Genomic DNA, 23,084 nt, shown 5'->3' with positions numbered 1-23,084 from the left:
TGGCTCTTTCTCAACTGAATGAGCTTCGCTAACATAAACATTGGAAATAAGAGTCTCTATATAAACTAAATAAGAAAATACTTACTCCATTTAATATATTTACATGAAATGTAATATGTATTTTTATGCATTTAGAAATAAATCTCTTTAAAAAACAGACTAAAACTTATTTGAAAGGTTTCGTTAGGATAGAATAAAAAAAAACTTGTAAAATGCATTCCTCTGCGTGGGATTTTGCAGTGAGGAAAAGATTATAAACAAATAACATATCAACAATATCTTGAATGTATCCAAATCATTACACAGTAAAACCTCGTTTTCCCGCTTTTTATGCTGAAATGTTTAGGTCACATTTTTATCCATTCATTATCATTCAAATATTCCCTAATTAACGTTTTTCATAACCTTGAAATTTTTTCGAAACTCATTCGATCTGTCAAAAGACGCCGAGCCGGACGCCGTAGATTGTAGACTGTAGATACTGAATTTAACGATTGACAGATGTTTCAGCAGATGACGAACTCCTTTGAGAAGGGAATCAGCTCTTTTGCTTAGCAAAAATCCACAAATAATGTTGTTAAAGTTGAATAAATACGAGGTATATCCAGAAGTAAGTTCAGTTTGGCAAAGGAAAAAAATCTTTAGACCTTCTATTTTTCTTTGTAACGTATAATTTTGTAGAGACTTGTCATGGCGCGGTACTAGTTTTTGTATTTCCACTTCATAAAAGGGGACGCCCACTTCGTTCGTCTCCTTACTAGTGAATCACATGTTCTCCGTACACCACACAGATGTGTCGATGAATGTGGACGGGTTTAATGTTCTTCGAATAAGGAAACGAATTACAGACCTTATCTCATTAAACCTTTATTTTGGTTTGGCATTTCAAACAAGCGCCACGAAGCACACAACGATCAGTCAACCCATAATGGCGTCAACTCCTTCTCAGGTCTTTAGGAACGGAACTTCATTCTGGATATGCCTCGAATAAGGACACAGAATTTCATAACCAATAATACGTAGCAACACTCATCTTCTATCTCTTCCGGAAAAACGAGTCCGGTTACTCTCAGGTGAAAATCCTGAGAAGGGAATCGAGTGGAGATTAGTCCGCCTCGCTTGATTCCTGGGAAAGTCAACAAGAAGTACTTAATATTTTATTGTCCCTGGACTAGCTAGCTGAGCGTAGGACTGATCATCTTACCTTCACGTAACAAATGATCGAGCTTCGTTACATCGGGTGTGGATTGAGAGATGATGAAGCTTAAAAGTTGAGTTTAAGTTTCTTCTTGTAGAATGGGTTTATCGGCGACGGTAACGTGTTCGGTTTCAGGGACGTTTTTGAAGGCCTCCTGTCCCCATCGAACGGAATCTCCGGACTCTGCTTGACACTTTTGAAATAATCAAAAACTCCCTGAGACGTGTTATTCTTCAGCGCTATCATGACCTTTTTACGATTCGGCGAAGAAGAGAGAGAAAGATTCGACTTGATTATGTTGAGTCTGTTCTTTTGTGATTTGAGAATACCCGAGTCGCTCGCGTTGAGTTTGTCTTTGCCTGCCAGTTTTTTGAGTCGTGTCTTCTTGGCAGATACGACGATTTCTGTTTCGCCATTTATCGCTTCATTTACTTTTCCTCGTTTCGGCGTGGACGTTGAAATAATCGCCGGCGAATTCGATCTTCTTTTTCCCAGCACTTCTTTGACTTGTTCAACGGGTGGCTTCTTTATGTCTTTCTTTGTATCGACACCGTTTGAAACATCTTTGACCTTTGGAGATTTTTTCGATGTTTCTTTAGGAGTAACCTTATTGCTCGGACTAGGTTTTGTCGGCGTTTTGACCCTTTCTTCTTTAGCTAAACTATTATCTAGTTTTGTTTTTTTAACTTTTTCTGTTGATTTCGGCGCAGCCGGCAAACTGGGCTTGACTGGCGTTCGTAAATTATCTTTAATTGTCGGGGTATTTTTGACTTTGCCATTTGTGAGGGTTTCCTTTTTAGGTTTGGGTGTGCTAATTTTGTCTCGCTTAGGACTAACCTTTTTACTGTCAATATCATCATCGGCAATTTTTGCTTTAACATTATTTAAACTATCTCTTTTCTTCATATTCTTATTCACTGGAGTATCGGACGCTTTCGAAGAATGTTCTTTACTGTCATTTTCTTTATTATTTGTTTTGTTTGTCATATTGTCAGTGTCTGAGGTAATTTTTGCTGGTTCACTTTTCGATTTGTTCTGTTCATTCTTCATTTTTTTTCCTTTCTTCTGAATGACTTTTTCCGGAGTATTTTTACTGGACTCTGGCCGAATATCTTCAGATTCCTTGACATCTTCTACTTGCCAAACGCCCGGTGTTCTCTAGAAATAATAAACAGAAGCCCGATTAATTAATGTGCATATTGATATTATAGAAAATTTCCTACGAAGTATTTTAGTTTCTTATTTATTTAATACTTTACCAGAATACATTATATAATAGAATTAACAATTGATAGAGCTTCCAGACCCTTTATGACCCCGTAAATTTGTATTGGGATTTGATTGATACATTTCATGCAGGGGGCAGTCATAGTAATTATTGAGTATCTTATAAGTTTCTATGAGTCCCCATTCTTCCTAGTGCTTTTAATCTACTTTTAAGTAATTTGGGGATTTTTGTAGCACATCTTTGGACTTTTTCCAGTATCTCGATGCCTTTAGTAATATAGTCCATTGGTTTTTCAATACAGCATCAGTAATACGACATTAACTTTTGTAAAGAAAAAAAAAGTTCTAGGTGTCATCTTTGATGATAAATGAACTTTTGTTCCCCATATAAATGAGATGGTAAATAGAGCCACAAAAACCCTAAGCTTTGTTATCAGAACAACAAGAGGGTTTAAGTCTGTCGATGCATTAAAAGTATTATACATGGCCCTAGTGAGAAGCCAGTTAGAATGTGGGGCCTCATTATGGGTACCCATACAAACAGTGTGGAGAAGGTCCAACACCAGTTTTTAAGATTTATAAATTTCAAATTAAACATTCCAATTGAAGAGCTGACTATAATTGTTTAATGAAGCAGTTAAAATGAATATGTATTAGTGATAGAAGGGAAATTTCAGATCCAGTGCTGCTTTTCAAGTTATTCAATAATGTTCTTGACAGTCCCGAACTTTTGAATGAGACAGCGTGGGACGAGACAAAAAAAAAAAAACTTCTTTTGCTGTTGATTTGCATAGTTCAAACTATGCCAAATACTCACCTATTCCACGGCTCCACATGTTAGCGAACAAACATGGAAACTTAGATTCATTTAATTTATCTTTATACCAATTAAAATCATTACTTTTTAATCACTTTTTTCTAAATTATAAAAATGTACTAAGTGTTATAACTGTTTTACTGTTTATGCTATGATACATCGCCTCTGTTACTTCAATACTTTATATATTTAAACCCTTTATTTATTGTTAATTTGCTGCATACCTATGTTATAATTCCTTATTTAGTTTTCCTTTATTATTTCCTTATTTTCTGCTGATTTTATTTTATTATAATTGTTTTTTAATATCATGTTATACTTTGTCAAAGGCGTAAGCTGTCGAAATAAATAAATATCTCTGGAGTAATATTTTGGAATGCCATTTTAATCAAGTAAATTATTATATCGCAACGTCTCCCTATATTATTGCGATTTACGACATCAGCCCTTTTAGCCTAAAATATACCTTTAATCCGTTTACTTTCCGGGGCTTCTTGGGAACAGACGGCTTTTTCGGCGGCAGGAGCTCGTCGCCATCCTCCCCCCCTTCCTCTCCATCCTCATCATCATCGCCCCTCTCCTCGGCCAGCTTGCGCTGCATCAACAGGTATTTCCGCCTCTGTCTCTTGTTCATACCTGGAAAAATAGTATGTGTCATTAATATTACAAAATCAACAAAAATTTAACATTTAATGCTTACATAATTTTTCCCCTAAATGCAGGGAAATTTGATTTATATGGCATGCCTTTTTTATTATGGAATCACTAAAATCACTGGAATTTCAACTGTCATTCAGATCGCAGTAAAACTATTTTACATTTTTATGATAACTTTTAAAACCATCTTCGTTTCACATTATGTTTAGAACTTAAAATAATATTTCAATTGTCCTAATTTTACACTTTCTGCATCATAATCTATTGAAACAAAGACTTCATTCTTCTTAAACATGTGTTACTACTGCAATAATTAATGCAAACTAACCCCAAGAGACATCAAAATGTCACTAAGATTGTATTTGTTTGAAAAATGTATCAACATTTAATGCAAAATAGCCTTTCAAAATATTTAACACTAAAAAAAAAGTCAATTGCACTGCAAGTACGAGGTGTGTTCAGAAAATGACAAGAATTTTTAAATTTTGCAGTTTTGGAGAGTCCGATTGTCAACTTTTTTTTTATGTTGGTATACATGCCCCTGAAGCATGCTAAAATTTTCAGCTGTATTTATTGTTTACAATGTCTGTGGCAGCGGCTAAGGTTAGACGTGTTTTTGTGAGTTAAGCAATTTTCGTTTATTAAAAAAAAAATGGATCAAAGAATTTGTATCAAATTTTGTGTAAAAAATAAAATTAAGTATAACAAAGTGTGTGAAATGTTAACAAAGGCCTATGGTGAGTCTGCTATGAGTAAAACAAGAGTTTACGAGTGGTGTAAGCGTTTCCAAGATGGCCGTGAAGACGTTGAAGATGGCGAATGGCCCGGACGCCCCATCACATCAATAACCGATGAAAAAGTGAATGAAATGGTCGAATCACAATCAGAGAAGTCGCTGATGATGTTGGCATTTTGATTGGCTCATGCCATGAAATTTTTTCGAATGTTTTGGGTATGAAACGCGTGGCAGCAAAATTTGTTCCAAAATTCTTGAATTGAATTTGAAATTTTGAACAAAAACAGCGGCGAATGGAAGTTGCTCAGGTGTCACTAAATCAACGACGATGCAAAATTACTGAAACGTGTTATAACAGGTGACGAAACATGGGTTTACAGATATGACGTCCAAGCTAAGGCTCAATTGTCCCAGTGGAGCAGTGGCGTGCGTTCCATAAAGGCACATAAGCAGTGCCTACCCTACTAGAATTTTATTAAAATAATAGCAAAAAATAATATCAAAAATATTAGTAACTATTTTTAAAATTTGAAAAAAGCGCCAGAGATAATTCGGTTAAGTAATATATTGTACCGATCAGCGCACCGCTATCGGCCTGGGTCGGGAGAAGCACGAACTACAAATGCCTTTTTCTTCCATATGAACATAACGCGATGCGGGAACGAAATGTGTATGTGTGGGTTTTATTTCAGTTGTAATTACGCGTGTATGTGTAAGCTAGTAGGCAGTGCTTTTTGAACGTTGGTAGGTACATTGTTTTAGAAAGAACAAACGAATACGTTACTGACATCTAGCGTTTTTTTCGATTATTATTTTACAAAAGACAGTCATGTCGAATAAATAACCTCAAATTGGTTTCTGCTATAAAATTATACAATCGAGAGTATTTTTGTTTCGCGTTCATTTAAAAAAAAAAAAAAAGGTAATTTTTTGGAACTTATTGATTTGCTAGCTAAATATGTCGGTATCTTAGAAAATCACTTGCAATTATCTAGTAGTGCATTTACGAGAATATCAAATAGAGCCCAAAATGATTTAATTTTGAGTGCAGCAACCGTAATAAATGAAAATATAAAAATATTCAAAAGAAGGATTTCGTAGCAATATTTCATATAAATTTAGCATTTATTTGGATATTTGATGTAGCTTAGGTAATTTCAATATTAACTACCTACAGCATAGTGATTCAAACTAATATGACTAGTGAAGGAAACTGTTTGGTAAGATTGATTAGGTACTTATACTATATAAAACATACTTTTTTTCTACTGCCTACCCACCCTAGTTGAAAACTCTGTGCACGCGACTGCAGTGGAGGCATACTGGATCGCCTGGACAAAAATCGCCGAGCTCATAAAAACACGTCTAACCTTAGCGGCTGCCACAGACAAAGTAAACAATTAACTCTTAAAAGACTGTGATAAATAATCCCTTTGTGCGCGGTGATGTAACATCGTGTTACCACTAGTAAAAGACGGAATAATTCAAAGTTCAAAAATTAAAAAAAAAAAACATGGAGACATTATTTGTGCAAATAAACATATAATTTAGCCCTGTTATAGTAAAATAAATTAATAACCATAAATACGCCGCTCAGATTACGCGCGTGCGTTCCCATCACTGTTATCAACCGGCTGAAATCTGAATCTATTTTACACTTTACTTACTTTTGTTTTTGTCTCTTTCACACTAACACCTGCCATAGAACAGCGTTTCTGTCTTCCTTGTGATGAGTTCTATCTTCGTGCTCTTTCTTATACATATGTGTTGCTGAATTAGCGGACACTCTTTTTTCGCGTAGCGGGGATTGATATTTTTTTGTATTAACATCCAGCATAGTTGTACAAAATTCACTTTCCAAATCCGGTGTGAAAATGTCCATTTGAAGATTACAAAAAATACGAATTCATCATTTTAAAAAATAAGAGAGATATATCAAGTCTCGTGTCCTATGTCGACTAGTGTGACATCACAGCCACACAAGAGTTAATACTGATTTTATCATACTTCAGGGGCATGAATACCAACATAATAAATTTTAAAAATGACAATCGGGCTCTCCGATCCCGCGAAATTAAAAAATTCGCATTATTTTCTGAACACACCTAGTACTTTGAATTTAGTTTCAGAGAATAATTGAAACTTTATTTGACACATCAAATGAATTTCGAATTTTTTTTAACATAAACAGAGTGAAAAAAAACATAGAAAATGCTGATTTGAATGAGAATGTGTGGAGAAAAATGGGACCTGAACATATCGAGTCTTGTCTTTTATGTAGATTTGTGTGACATCATAACAACGCCACACAAAGGTTAAAATCGACAGGTTAGAAGCCCTTTAAAGGATTACTGATAAGAAGAAAAAGCAGTAAAAGACCTCTCATTTCCTCGTCCTCGTTCATATCTTCAAACAGCATGAGGTCGAGTGCCGCGCGGCCCGCCTTGGGCAGCCGGAACCGGGCGTTGTTGGGCATGGTGAGCTCGCGCAGCCGGTACGGGTACTCGCCCGCCGCGAGCGTGCGGTAGGCGCGCGCGAGCTCCTGCAGCTTGCGGCGGTTGGCGGGCGTGGAGCGCGCGTCGGGCGCGAGCGCCAGGAGCGTGCGCGCCATCAGCTCGCCGTCCACGGGCAGCTGGGGGAGGACGGCGTCCACATGACCGGCGCGGGCGTCCAGACCCACCTTCCTGCGGAGGAAAGAGGGGCTAATGAGACGATGTCTTTAGTCAACCGTATCTCTTTGGTATCGATATTGACGAGAAAGGTCGGAGGGGATAGCTTCCTTTTACTCTAATTACTAATAATTTTTACTTCACCAAATTTCACATTTAAATATTTGAGGGTATTAAAAGCAAACTTAGAAATCTCCATTGAAGGAGTTACTGAGATATTTGCCAAAAACTGAAAAGAGAATTGTGAGATTTGTAATTAGCCAACTCAATAGAGAATGCTAAGTTTGTGCTGTCGAGTAGTATAATTGAAATCTAGTTGTTGACGTTCACCATTTTGCCCATGTTTAAACCTTAAAATTGAAATACTTATATGGACCAGTCATTAATACTTATTTTGGATTTATTCCGGTCAACCTCTAGACCTAGTACATCGCTTTCATTCTCAATTCGTTTGAAGAGATCTACCATTCCATTGTAGGTCAATTGGAATACCTAAAACCTGTTGTGTTATTACCTCAGAGTAATAATGCGTAACCTATAGAGAGGCCCTGTCACTATGTTTCATAGAACGCAAGCAATGTTGGTTAGCAACAAATTGGTGGCCATTTTGTTATTCTGTCAGATGCTTTTGTCGCTGTGCTTGGCTTTGTTGTAAATAACTTGGATATATGTGTTATAATAAATAAAAATCCACTATGGTGAATTGCAGTATGTTTGGTTGCAGCAGTAGGAGCGTCAAAGGTGTTAAAGGAGCCAGTTTTCACAGGTAGTTGATTTTGAATATTTTCCCATGATTTACATTGATTTGTGACATTTATTGTCCCGACATGTGTATATGTTGCTAACAAACTTTCCTTATATCAACATATTTACTTCAGATATAATTTTTTCTCAATTTAGGGATAAATTTGTGAATTAAAGTATGTTTACTGTTGATAATGACAGTTGATTAAGGGCAATATGTCGGGGCCGCACTAGACATCCATATCCATATAAAGTTTAAGTCTTTATCGAGTAGAGGTCGATTAAAATTTTACTCGAAAATAGAAACGTTAACCTTGAAATCGCATCTTAAATGATGTGTCCAAATTTCAGGCCGCTACGACTCGCCGTTTCGGAGATGCGACGGACAAACAAACAAACTCAACACCGGACTTTGGTTCCACGGAGCTGGGATTTATGTCTCAATAAATGTAACATAAGTATATTGTGAATAAAAAAATAAACACACACATGTATTTTCAGTTTTATAAAATAAATATATGTGAATTATAGAAAAATAAATTGGAATAACCCTGCAATAATAAATACACGGGTACATATTTAAAAGCATTTACAATGCAAATTAATATCCATTTGGCAATTCTCGAGCTGAGTACGGCCCATTGTTTTGCTGCGAACTGTAGCTAACATAATACCCAATAGTCATAGAATGGTTTTTCTATGTTTGGACTCCTCTAAAGCTTGGCGCATTATTACTCTGAGGTTTTTACCAATTTAAATATTGCACGTGTCAAAAAATGCAAAGCTTCGAATATATATGGGGGGATAGATACTTTCCATTTATTACCTTTTGAATGGTCCCGTTTCATTTTCGCTTTCCTCGTCATCCTGACCTTCCGGATGTTCGTCCGGTTCATCTTCTTCGTCGTCCTCTATTCTCGTCATGGCATCCATGGAGCCTCCGGGATAGCCCGCCTGAACGAGAACATTTAGAGTCAAACCAAAACGACGTAATGCACAAATGAAACAATTAGATGGGGGCTCGAAAATGTTGAAATTACTCCCGGAATATAAGGCATATCGTGCATCTGGTAAAATATAATAGTATGCTTACATATTTGAATACATTACTATTTGCCAGGATACTTTGTTTGTCCATTTCGTGTCCCTAACATGATAATCAAGCCGAGCTTAAATGCTGTCAGCCCAATTCCCAGAAAGGCTACAGTGAAATATTTGATTGATTTATTTATATATTTACAGTTCCATGAACCTTTTACATAATTACAATAAAACCAGTGGAAAAAAATACAACAAAAAATAGCGTAACATTAAAAAAAAGAACAAAAACATAGAGAAAAGTATACAATGGTAAACAGTATTCAAATACAGGTTGTTCTTTAAACCCTATCACATCCGAAACCACGATGATCAGTATGGGCAAGAAGACATATTAGCATATTTAAAAAAATATTTAGAATGCAGATTTTTTTTCAAATAAAATATTTAAAAAAACAAATGGTTGCTGACTTCTGCAGGGGAGAAGCGAGGGGGGCGTGGCCGCGCGGTTGACAGTGTATCAGAATCCCCCCTTCCCCTCCTCGTTTCTCCTCGGCAGAAGTAAGCAACCAGTTCGTTTATTTGATATTTTATTTTTGTAAATTTTATTAATTCTAAAAAAATATTTTAATGTGCCAATATGTCTTCTTGCTCAAACTGATCATCGTGGTTTCAGATGTGACAGGGTTTAAAGAATACCCTGTATAAAAAACGAAATATTACATCTGTAATAAATATAAATATTTACCTGTATAAAAGAATGGCAAATAAAAGAAAATAGCAGTTTTTAAAAACGAGGAAGAGAAGAAAAAAAAAAGAAAGTGCTTTAAAAGAAAAGTTAAAAAGTTTACTTCATGGTTTATATAAATATTAATATTAAACAATAATAAATTCAAAAAATAATTATACACACGAGAGTAAAGAGTTAAAACAAAAGTGAAGAACTAATCATTGTTTGAATTTATAATTGTTAATTCTTTTTCAAAACACAGGACTTGATCATCAGCCATGTGGTATAAAATAAATCTAAATCATCACTGTATTGATTTGGAAGTCGCTGCATGCGAATAATTGGAGAATTCAATGAATAATTAGTACCATGATGATGACTGTAAAACAAAAATTAAGTCTTGTTGGTCTATGTGGAATACGAACATTTATTAAAGTTAACAGTTCGGGGCAATCTATTTTATTATTTAATAATTTATAAATAAACAAGAGGTCATTTATTGTCCTCCTGCTTGACAGTAATGGTAAATTTAAATCAGTCATCGGGGATTTATAATGTATTTCTGACACAGGTAGACCTAATTTAAATTGAATATATCTTAAAAACCTTCTCTGTTCAAGATCATATGAGTTGCAGTAATAAACAGGACTCCAAACTGCAGATGCATACTCTAGCTGTGATCTTACAATTGATAGGAACATGAAGGTGTGTTATAAAGTGTTTTTATCACATTGAAAAGTCTTACATGTTTCCAGGCGTTGAGTTTTTCCTGATAGTCGATGCCCATGTCCGTCTGTCGGATGAGATGCGTGAAGATATGTCTCATGATGGAGCCGGCGAGCCGACTCTCCTGACCGTAACACAGGCACTCGGCAAACGGTCGGCTCAGTTCCGTCACGACCTGCGCAGTCACCTTGCCTTCCGTCACCTGGAAAACATTCCCTTGTCAGTACAGAACACCGGAATAACAATGGGATTGTTAAGGATATCAACTTGTTGGAAAGATTCCAAAGACGAGCTACAAAGTCGCCCCGAGCCTAAAACGGCTTTCATATGTCTCACAACGCTGCAGGAACGGCGAGAAAGGGGTGACCCGATAGAGACATACGAGACACTCAACAGTCGCTATAGCTGCCCGAATTTGGTTCCCATGTTCGAGCTTAAACAAGATGCTCGTCTTCGAGGCCACAGTCTCAGGCTGGAGAAAACGAGATTTAATCTAACTCCACGGAAGCATTTCCTGAGCAATAGGATTGTTGATGGTTGGAATAAGCTGCCACAAGAGCTGATCTCAATGTGTAGTCTCAATGGGTTAAAAAATGGACTAGATTTGTTTGGGAAAAGTTAAAGTGCGCCAAAAGCTTAATTAAACTTTCATTATAATAGATTTAAGCATTTCAGCTATAAGCTGCTCGCTTAAAAATAATATAAAAAAAATAATAAAAATATAACAAGGATAATTGGTTACGCGTGAATGTTTACTGCCATTTTTATGTTTTGGTTGTCGGCTTTTCCTTGAGAAGTAGGAACCTGAGCAGCCTGGCAGTACCTACCGCATTACGACAATTCACAAATTCCAAATTCAAACATTAAACTGACAGCTGTATTTTTCCTAAAAACGAAAGAATATGTCTTCCGTGATCCGCACGAAAAACTCAAATAAGATTCCTACCGCTATCATATAAAGTTACCGCTAAAGTGTCTGCATTATTACCATCACCGCATCCAAATAAATACCAAAAATCCTGATACCCAAAGCTGAATAAAGAAAGAACCTAACATCCGCATCATTCCCGCAAATAATATCTGGTGGAGCGAGGGGGAACACTTCAACGCGGGTGAGTCGATTTCCATTGTATATTAAGTGGCAGTAAACGTCCTTAGTAACGTGTGTGTTGGCTGACCTTGTTGGACCATTTTGGATTAGTTCATGCGCTCTCTGAGCTATCTAAGAAATATCTTTCGCGCCTCTCTCTCGCGTCACCAATAATAGAAAGAAAAAAATCCTTTTTACATCGTATTTGACGTCCACGTATACAGCGGAACTATGGGACAATTATACGCAAGCAGCGTGAAATAAATGAAGGGTCTATTTATATGTATATATATATATATATATTTACATGTTATATAAGTTATGAACTAATTTAAAGTATAAATAAATAGGAAAATAGATGCCCATTCTAGGGGCCTCACTGAACAAAGTTACTTATTAACATTAGGTGATATTTTTAGTATCTTGTATATCAACATTATTTTTTGGTATGTGTATTTTTGTACATACACAAATCTGGATTTCTCCCGAGGGGGAGTAGGTATATATTTTTTTATCATACTTAACTTCAATATCAATACATAGATGGTGCTCCAACACGCTAGTGAATGGTTTCTCATTTAATAAGATATATACAAGAATCAAAATGGTACCTGTGTCAATATTCGCTAATAAGCGGAATGGGGAATGTTGTAAAAACGTAAAGTGGCCACTCAACCCAGCCAATGACAGGTCATAAGCCCTGTAAACGCTCGAATATCGATAATCCTGAATTTGAAAAAATTCTACCTCATCTCTGTAGGAATATTGATAAAAAAATATCTTGTATATCTCTTTCAAGGCCCTTCTCTTACACGTGTGCATAGACCAGCCTGAAACCACACAATATACGGTGATGCGGTTAGTTGTTAACCTTGGCAACTTCCTCCATCCAGAGGTCGGCGAGGTGCATCTGCAAGCCGAGCCCTCGGGTTTCCAGCAGGACGGGAAGCAGGCTGTCCCCGATGCTGGAGAGCGCCTGCGGAGACCAGTGCTGGGCTTTGCCGCATCGCAGTATTCCGCGTGTCATGCGACGGACAAGCTGGAAATACAAATAAAAAATAGAACAAGCAATGAGTATACAAATTAATTAATATTGATACTAGCCTTCAATGGGAGAGCGGAATAAAACGAAAGAAAAAGAGGAGAGATCAAGGAAGAGAAAGAAGACGTTTCTTTAGGCGTGGTTTGAACAGAACTACTGTAGAAACATCTTTGATAGTGGAAGGGAGATGATTTTACAGTGGAACCGCTTGAACACAATGAGTTAGAGAAGAAAAAGGAATTGTGGATGGGTAAAAATGTTTAAAAAGGCTATAAAGAATGGATAGTGGAGCTAGGTAGAAGTAAAATGGATTGTCTCATTCGCCCAAAACCAATATTGAATCAACTGCTCCACAAGTGTATAGCTTATGTTAGGTTTTTGTTATTTTCATTGTGCGTTTTGTAATATAAATAATATAGATGTACATATATACCTAGTTTTTAAAACTGTCTGAATATTTTCGTAATTTATCTCCGTTTATTCAGTTAGTCTTCTTTGTTTATTCTCAAATGTAAAAACATTTCAAAAAAGTATATTGTTAAGTGTCCTCGGCACGGGTAAACCCAGTGAGGTCACTTTATTTTTATTATTGATTATAGTTTGTAAGAGAAAAATATGAATAAATAAATATGTGTGTGTATTAAGAGGGTGCTTTGAGAATTAGAACGAAGAGGTAAACCATGAACTGATAAGCGTTGAAATTTTTCACAGGGTATAAAGGACCATAAAATACAGCAAACCGAAGTGAGAGGGTGTAATAGCCTCTCCGCTGTCTAATCTTGAGTTATGATGACGATATAATGTATTACAAATATATAACGGATTAACAGGAAATATTTAATAAGTGATTTTTTAAATTTTTTTATTTTTATTTATTTACAATTTTAAAAAACCCGTTAGGGTTACATTAGAAATTTAATATTGTCTAGTCATTTTATGTCTCGTCTAGTCTAGTTAGTTCAGTCATCATGTGCTTTTTCAGATTGATTTTAAATTTGTCTCCAGTAAAAGTTTTCAAGTAGTAAGGTAAGTCGTTGTAGTGTTTAAGTCCATTATGTAGTATTTTTGACTGTCCTGTGTTTGTCTTTGCTTTTTCAATATGATAGTGCGCGGAAAAACAATGTATGATAGGTGCCCTAATGTCGAAATTAGAGCAGAATGCAAGGCTGAGTTAAGCATTATCGACAAAATTAAGAAAGGTCTTTTGCGATGGTTCGGTCATGTGGAGCGAATGAATGATGAAAGAACGGCTAAAAAGATTTATGATGCGAATGTGTCTGATTGTAGAAGTCGAGGAAGGCCGAGAAAGACATGGCATGATCAAGTACAACAAATTCTTGAAAGTGGTCATGTGAAAAGTCGGAATAATCGACGTGCGTGCATGAGAATATGTATGAATGTGAAGGAAGCAAAGGAAGTGTGCCAGGACAGAGTGGTGTGGCATTCTATCCTCTCTGCCTACCCCTCTGGGGAAATGGCGTGATGGTTAGTTAGTTAGTTAGTGTTGTTGTTGTCTGGTGTTATATTTGTGTATGTCGGCATTTTTGACTAATATTATGTCGTCGTCTTGTATGTTTCCCAGTGTTATTTTGTGCACAATTTTTAAGGTCTCAATTTTAGTCAAGTAGTTTATGTCAAACTGGTGTGTTTTTTTGTACAGTTCAGTCGTAGAGGTCAGGTAGGGTAGGTTGTATGTCAGTTTAAGAATTTTATTTTGTTGTCTTTGTATTCTTGTTATGTCTATAATAGATATTATAATAGAATGTACTGTTTTTATACCATGAGAAACTTGTCGATTCTGTGTTGGTCTATCCCGAACCAGTCAGTGGCCATAGTCTTGAGGAAACACTTGTAAAACAGGGCAGACGCATCCATCTTCTTGTCGCCAAAGCAATCCAGCAGTGAGGAAATGGTTTCGCAGAGGTCTTCCTGTAATATTTAATAATTGTTTTAAATAATCAAAAGAAAATTTGAGGGTATTGAAAATACCGTATTTTGCGGACGATAGGACGCATCGGACCATAAGACGCGCCCGTAGCTTTTGGTTGAATTTTCAGAATTAATTTACGAGAAAATTTACACGATTGGTTTATTTTTAAATCAAAAAGCGGGCTATATTGAAAAGGCATTTATTATTAATATTTAAAGCATTAATTTTGCGGCCAAACATTTTACTAAATGTTGTTAAATATTTGTATGTAACCACTTACTGACTTTTCTATGTTAAAAGTAAATAATATGGAAATATTTCACATGAGGAAAGCTTTAAAAATAATGTTCCTTTGTGCAATTAGCAAACAAACTTCCAATATAGTCCTTTATAAGATGTTCCACTGCAATGGTCACCCTATTAAACCTATCAAGCTTACCCCCTCCCTCCATCCCCTCTACTTTTTCATTAATTCTCAAACAACAGAATATTTTCATAATTTAATCAGTGCATGTTTGTCCTAATCAGTGCATGTGCTTATTCGAATGCATGTCGTGTTGGTTTTATATTTTTGCGCAACAACTATGGTGAAGGTGTATAGTGGGTTTTGCATGTTGGTTTAATTGGTGTCCTGACGAAGAGACGAGTACGTCTTGAAGCCGGTAGACATAGAAAAGTCGGTAAGTGGTTACATACAATTATTTAATAACATTTAGAAAAGATATTTGATTATTTATTATAAAAGATAGCGAGTGTCCTGACGAAGATACGGGTAGGTCTCAAAACTGGTCGACATAAAAAGCCGGTAAGTGGTCATATACTAATAATTACTAACATTCATAAAAAATAATTAAATTCAGTTACTATCATTTTACTTATGCTGTCTTTTATTACCCAAACTTATATTATTTTATTTTTTCGTAGTTGTAGTCCGCATTACTGTCCGGGCTGTTTAACCCATCGCGTAATGCAGACTGTAAACATAAGTTAGAAATTAATGAATATAAAGCAGATAGCTGCCAAACTGCCGATATGCACAGAAAAAATAGATCCATATTATCCGTAGAAGCCGTATTCAGCAATCGAATTGCCCTATTAGCACTTTGTATCCCGGAGCCGTGTAAACACGTGATATATAACCGCGCGTTGTGTCCCGGTCCCGTGTTTTCACGTGGTTTGCCAGCTGTCTGAAAAGTGCATTTTATTGACATCTAGTGACTTTTATTAGTACTTTTTCGCTGCTGGTAAACCACGCGAAAACACGGGACCGGGACACAACGCGTGGTTATTACAATCTCGTGTTTACACGGCTCCGGGATACAAAGCACAAAAAAAGGAGTGAGGCCCTGTATACGTGCGAACATTGCAATGCGCAATGCCGCTCTCCATAAAGGCCAATGTTGGCAAAACCATCATACAAAAATTACTTATTTAATTATTTCAAATAAATCTGAGAGGTTTCAATTGATTTAACCCAGTATTTTCATAATTATGACACTTTAAAGAAACCCTTCACAAAGCATGAAATTTCACAGAAATGGGCCGGGCACAGGGTAAATTCTATGTGTATTCGGCCGGTGATCAAAGTGATAATGGGTGAATTCTGACTCGCATTAGTGTGCGTGCTTCTGGGTGAGTAAAACAGTGCGTGAGATCTCACTCTAGTATAATTATTGGGAACATACAAACTGATCTCTTTCAGTATATTTGTATTAAATATACTTCCAGAAATCAGCTTATAGAAATGTTTCCCGAAAGAAATTTGACGATGAGATTCGAGGGTGTTGTCATCCAGCGTCCCCGCCAGAAATAATGATGGATACAAGAATGGATAATTATTATTTACTTTAAGATATAAGTTTCGCAAACATCACTCTTGAACCTTCTCTATTTCGAGGATGTGGTTTGATTCAGAAGGCTCCCAAATGATGGAACAGTATTTTACCTATAGTATGCTGCGGATTAGGGTATCGTACAATGTGCGAATCGCAGTAGTATTATTGAAATATCTAGGGTTAAGTACAAATCCGAGCATCTTTCTAGATTTATCTACAACACAAGTATTATGAGATTTAAATATGAAATTCGCTTGAACAATTATACCAGCTTCACAGTGATAAAAGTAATTGGGGAAAAGCAGGTGTTTCGGAGAATATTTAGAAAGAGTGAAATGCATTACCTGGACTAAGGGTTTATCCGACATCCAAACACAGTAGAATAGACCTTTCCACAGCCTCATGAAGTCGTGTTCTGAGAATTCTACAACAGAAACATTATTGGATTTTTTTTTTTAATAATTATAATACACAAAAAAAATGGATCCAAATTAATTTAAGAGTCTTCGAGTAGAGCTGAGGGGAGATCCTTAAGCCCACCATCAGATCGCAGCTGTTATAGAGTTCTGGGGGACTCTCTGTCAGCTGCACATAGAGGAAAGTTATTATAAATATTCCCAAGGAATACAAACTCTATGCAGATTAAGGAGGGGAGAGGAGATGTGTGGACAGAAGCCAACACGTCGTCCCCACCCCTCATGATCCCCTCAAAGCCTTTGTTTTTTTTTTATTCAAAAAATATGCATTTACGCAAACAATTTACACAAATAAACGTATCCAAATATACAAAAACAATTTCTTAAAACTATAGTAACACAGCAAACATAACTTACACAACAAACATTAGTAAAAACACGGATATTTACAATGAGAGAACGGCTTTGCATAAAGAAGGACTCCCTGGGTGGTCAGAGGCAGAGGACCCGAATACCACCCCCGTAAGGGGAGGACAAAACAAGAGAACGTGTGCGTTCCGCTGGGAAGGAAGCACAATCCCAACTGAATGAGCATCCCACAGGAACAGTTGCCTGTCCCACCGTATTTTACCCACCTAGGCGTCCGCGCATCTGAGAAGCTCCCAACGCGATACCCAAGTTCGGACAAACTGACGGAAGAGTGTAAAATTCGTACTGTTGGCCATCAGATCCACATTCCACGCTAGTCGCATGACCCCTGTCAGACCATTCAGCATCTCATCTCTGGCATCATCTAATAGCACAAGTTTTCGGCCGATAAAAGTTCTAAGTAAAACTGTACAGAGATCAAATTTTAATCTTATCATCATCATTCCCTTTCCGCACCTAATGGTGCAAAGGGAACTGCATTAGCACACCAATCGCAGCGTATCGTGATCATTTTTGTTTCATGAAAGTAAGATAATCAGTCTTACGCTTCAGGTGCCAGTCCAGGGACTATGAAATATTCTAGTGTAAAAACACATTTTTAAATAAAAAAAATTATGTCAACCATGTCGAGAATCGAACCCGAGACCTCTCGCATTGTAGGCAAACGCGCTGACCACTACACCACAATTTTAAATTATATTAAATAAAACAACTTTGTTTGAGAGCGATGTGATGTTTCGGAAAAAACTTAAAACCCACCAGTTCTCTAAATCACTTGATTTAATCATCAAACACGCGATAACAAAACAAATTGTTTTAATGAAATTAATTTCAATAGAATCACTTTGTAAGGCGTCCATGAAGAAATATATTACGAAAATGGCACTATATCAGTTAACCATAATAATAACACATGTTTTTGTTTTAATTGTTATTTTGTTGTTGGTTAATTTTTAAAGTAGTTTTTGTTTTTATTGTGACCGGATTTTTCTAAAAATATGTTTTTTTACACGTATTATATAATATTACACACTGAGTCTTAAAGCAGGTTTACTTGCCCAAGTTAGACAGTCAGAGCAATTTTACATTAACATTATAATTGTATAGGTATGCAATATGATAAATAAATAAAATACGTGAAAATATTTCGATACAGAATGTCAATGAAACAAAATACAATCGATATTGAGCGTAATACTGTAAACATTGAAACAATCGCCAACCGTCAAATTTTGAGGTTAAATATCTCGTGTTGAAAAAAACTATTCAAATCTAACCACATGAATAAAACAGCAAACTTTCAGAGTTATTACAGTTATACAACAATGCTAATAATAATATTTGACTATGCACGTGAACGGGCACGTTTTAAATGAATAATTACCGTACGAGCTCGCAGAGCGATATGTCAACCATTTTTTCAAATTCTTGAGAACCTTGTCCCGGGCTTTTAGGTTGTTGCCGGCCAATATTTTAGCGAATTTAATTTCTTGCGCGACCAGAAGAACCTTCGTATCAATTTTATTCTTCGATTTGGTGACTTTATTTGAGTTATTTTCCGCACGTGGCGGCTTGGCTTGGCTGACCGCCATTTTTAATGTTTGACAATGTCAAAATAGTGTTGCAAGGTGCAAACTTCAAACAAAAAATAAATAGCAAGTTACTTTGAAAAAATAAGTTTATGTTCCAAACCTCAAAGACTTAAAAAAATAAAATTTGTAATGGGATTATTATTCACAAAATCGTCACGTTTTGTAACATTTTTTTTTAATAAATGTATAATATCAACCACAAAATGGTTTCACAATTTCTAATATATTACAATGTAAAAAACGGAATTTTATAGTCAAATAACTACACTAGCGAGGGTAAAAAAGTTAGAAGAATAAAAACAGGTACCTATTTGTAGTTTTTATATAAAAGCACTTCCGTTAGTTCAATAAATCGATTTCACCGTTATTTGTATGGAACCTATGACAATAGTTGCGGAAGTTTGTCAAAATATTATTGTATCATGAACAAATTGCATAAAATATTAATCAGTCACACAATAATTTAATAAATTATTATTTACACTCCGTTAGTCGCTAGTTAAAAATTACACATATGGTAGCAATGAATCTGTGAGATTTATTTTACCGAAGAGTTTACTCATTAATTAAATGTCAAGAATGTGTAGACTAGTAAACTCTTTCAGTGATTTGAAGTTTCATGGGCTAGATCTTCCTGCGTTTAACAAATCTCTTGTTAATGATGAAAATAGTGTGGGAGATGCCATGGCTAAACTAAGCTACTGTGAGACATACGAGGTCTGTTCTGAAAATAACGGGATTTTTTTTATTTCGCTGGTTTGAAAAGTCCGACTGTCAATTTTTAAAATTATGTTACTATACATGCCCCTGAAGTATGCTAAAATTTTCAGCTGTATTCATTGTTTACTTTTTCTGTAGCAGCCGCTAAGGTTAGACGTGTTTTTATGAGCTCGGGGATTTTCGTTTATTAAAATAATTGGATCAAAGAATTTGTATCAAATTCTGTATAAAAAATTAAACAAAGTGTGTAAAATGTTAACAAAGGCCTATGACGAGTCTGTTGTGAGTAAAACAAGAGTTTCCGAGTGGTATAAGGGTTTCCAAGGTGGCCGTGAAGACGTTGAAGATGACGAACAGCCCAGACGTGGAAAAAGTTAATGAAATGGTTGTGAACGATCGCCGAATCATAATCAAAGAAGTCTTTGATGATGGCATATCGATTGGCTTATGCTATGATTTTTTTTTTAATGTTTTGGGTATGAAACGCGTGGCAGCAAAATTTGTTCCAAAATTATTGAATTTTGAACAAAAACAGCGGCGAATGGAAATTGTTCAGGTGTCACTAAATGAAGTCAACGACGATGAAGAATTACTGAAACGTGTTATAACAGGTGACGAAACATGGGTTTACGGATATGACGTCGAAACTAAGGCTCAATCGTCCCAGTGGAGGCATTCTGGATCGCCAAGACAAAAATCTCCGAGCACGCCGAACACGTCTATTAATTAACCTTAGCGGCTGCCGCAGACAAAGCTAGTAAAACAATGAAAATAGCTGAAAATTTTACCATACTTCAGGGGCATGTATAATGTATACTGCATACCAACAACCAGCAAAATTAAAAACATTCCCGTTATTTTCTGAATAGACTTCGTATTCTCTATACCTTTGTTTTAATTTACTGTCCTTATTTCTGCCTTCGGCTTAAGTATTATTTTCTATATTTATGAATTCTTATTTTCTATATTTATGAATTCTTATTTATACAAATAACATATACCTATGTAAACTATGCTAATTGGCTTAGGCCGAAAATAAATAACTATAAAAATAAAAACTAAAAAATTTCTCATTTTGTGGGTGGAACAACATAAAGAATCATTTTTCAATTTTTGTTGAAAAAAAAATTACAAATTGCAACAGGAAATGGAGAACACCTTAGAAAAGGGAATATGGAAGTCTAGGCATCTACAGAGCTTATAACTTGTCATTGGCTGGTTTAAGTGGCTACTTTACACACTGTGTAACATTAACCATTACCTATGTTTGAACATCCATATTTCTTCATTTCTTCCACTTGTTGATTTTAGTGAAAAATTTAAAAAAAATAAAAGAAAATTTGAAAATTTTAGTGAAAATAATGACTTCCCAGGGGTTGAAATCCAGTCTTTTGTCTATAAAATATTATATTAAGATCTAAGTTCCGTTTTTGGAGGATAAAACTGAGGGACTAGAAATACCATCACAAATGATTTATTTTCTACTTGATTGCTGGAACCTGTAGCTAACTTCGTGGTCAATAATCGTAGAATGGTTTTTCTCCGTATCCCGTAAAAGGCCGGGTTGAATCTCTGAGATCCATTGAAATATTTTATATGTAAATATTACTTAAGTATTTTTTTGGCAAAAAGATTCCGTTAATATAACGAATATCATAAATACGCATAAAAATAACTGACAAATCGTCAAATCGACAAAATTTACAAATTTGGTCCTGACAGATCCGACGCCTCATGCAGCTAACAGTAGAATTTTTTTCTCATCATCATCATTCCCTCTCCGCACCTAATGGGGCATAGGACACTGAATTGGTACACCAATCGCAGCGTAACTTAATAAAAATAAATTTTACAAAAGGTAAGATGAGCAATCTTACACTTCAGATGCCCGTCCAGGGACTATGAAATATTCTAGTGTAAAAACACCTTTCTAAATAAATATTTAATGTCAACCATGTCAGAAATCGAGCCCGAGTCCTCTTGTATGTAGGCAAATGCGCTGACCACTGCTGCACGAGCCTGACAAAAAAAAATATTTTACCGTGTAATAAATATGATTCGAATTATCTTACTTCGAATTTTTCGAATAAATTCTCAAAAGAAATCACAGTTTTATGCAAAAAATACTGAATTGCTGACGCGTAAATAAATATTTATCATAGAATTAAAAAAAGTCCAGAAGGAGCGTAGAATCATATTTGAATACATCGAATTGTGTCCAATAATTCACCCACTCCGCCTTACTATCGCCGCTCGCATTCGTAAAGTCACCGGGTAATGTTGCTTGATGGGGAAAAAAAAAATCATAACACAAATGTAAGGTAAAAAAAAATTATCCGTTAACTTCTCTACAATTTAACTGTGCACGCGGAAACATTGATTGACACAACAGAGTAAATAAGTAAAGGGTCATTTAATAAGAGTAATTAAATTAAAGAACTTTGAACTTAAAATATAAAACAAATTTTATTTAACATAAAATGGACATTTTTATATCATGTTAAATAATATTTTATGTTTTAAAGATAATGTCGTTCAAATGTCCCCCATGGCGTTGTTTAATCTAAGGTCTAATTTTCATGAATTCTTTGATTAAACGAGCAAAGTGGGGTAAAAAAATTTACTTCCCTGGCAACACTAACGAAATTTCCATTTTGTTTCTTCGACAATCTGACAGATGGAAAAAAAATTAAATTTTGAAGTAATGCATTTGTAATATTCACATTCGTTTGCAAATTACAGATGAAATGTGATTGCATCCTGTTTCTTTAAGATCCTAGCAGTATTTCTAAACTTAAAAAGGACACAACACGGCATAGGAGTTGCGTACTGAGTGACGTCTACGAAGAAACTAATGGGTCAAAACGTAAACCTACTCATTTATGAGTAGTTGAGTCGCCTTCCGTTTGATGTGCGTATGCGGTTTCTGGACTATTCTTAATTCTATGATATTTATATCACTTTCTCTTTTATAGTAATTCAATGTATTAACAATTAATATTATTTTCTGAATTTATGCTACCAGTGATTACTGCAAACAATAATGACGGACTTCAGCCCTACAGGAAATTCGGAAAAAAAAGTTTTCTTACGAGCGTTTACAATGAGCTTTAAATTATATTTAAATTCGTTGCACCAGAGAGTGAAAACATTTTTGAGAAGGAAATATGGAAGTCTAGGCATTGCAGTTCTCATGACCAGTCATTGGCTGGTTTAAGTGGCCACTTTAAACACTGTCTAACTTAACCATTCCGCCATGTTTAAACATTTACATTTCTTCAACTCTTCTATCTGTTGACTTCTAGACGGCATATTCTGCGTTTGTGGAGGGGTGGTTTCAAAGGTGTGACTTGTCGGGGGCCCCTCGATCTCGACCGAGATAACCCCCGGGCCTACTGCACCTGTAGATAACAGATATGCGGGAGGAATGGATCCCCGCTGGTCGAGGTGCGCGACTCACGTCTGTGCCGTCTTTGTCCCGATCTAAA

General features: G+C 35.8%; 1 protein-coding gene across 1 annotated transcript; it reads right to left on the bottom strand.

Moving 5' to 3' along the window:
* Positions 1 to 653: 653 nt before the first annotated feature.
* LOC148278007 (ribosomal RNA processing protein 1 homolog) lies at positions 654 to 18,893 on the bottom strand. The gene is made up of 9 exons (XM_088232050.1): positions 18,669 to 18,893; positions 16,784 to 16,863; positions 14,454 to 14,603; positions 12,504 to 12,671; positions 10,562 to 10,744; positions 8,875 to 9,002; positions 7,015 to 7,319; positions 3,709 to 3,878; positions 654 to 2,356 (listed from the first exon to the last, which is right to left on the bottom strand). Exons 1-9 carry the CDS (start codon positions 18,874 to 18,876, stop codon positions 1,265 to 1,267), a joined length of 2,484 nt encoding a protein of 827 aa, XP_088088176.1. The 5' UTR covers positions 18,877 to 18,893; the 3' UTR covers positions 654 to 1,264.
* Positions 18,894 to 23,084: the final 4,191 nt, after the last annotated feature.

Source organism: Micrasema longulum, unplaced genomic scaffold, assembly GCF_059751315.1.
Source record: "Micrasema longulum isolate JH-2025_06_02 unplaced genomic scaffold, ASM5975131v1 h1tg000941l, whole genome shotgun sequence".
Classification (NCBI taxonomy): domain Eukaryota; kingdom Metazoa; phylum Arthropoda; class Insecta; order Trichoptera; family Brachycentridae; genus Micrasema; species Micrasema longulum.
Note: the sequence above shows the minus strand (reverse complement) of the source record. Positions and strands in the feature narration are given on the sequence as shown.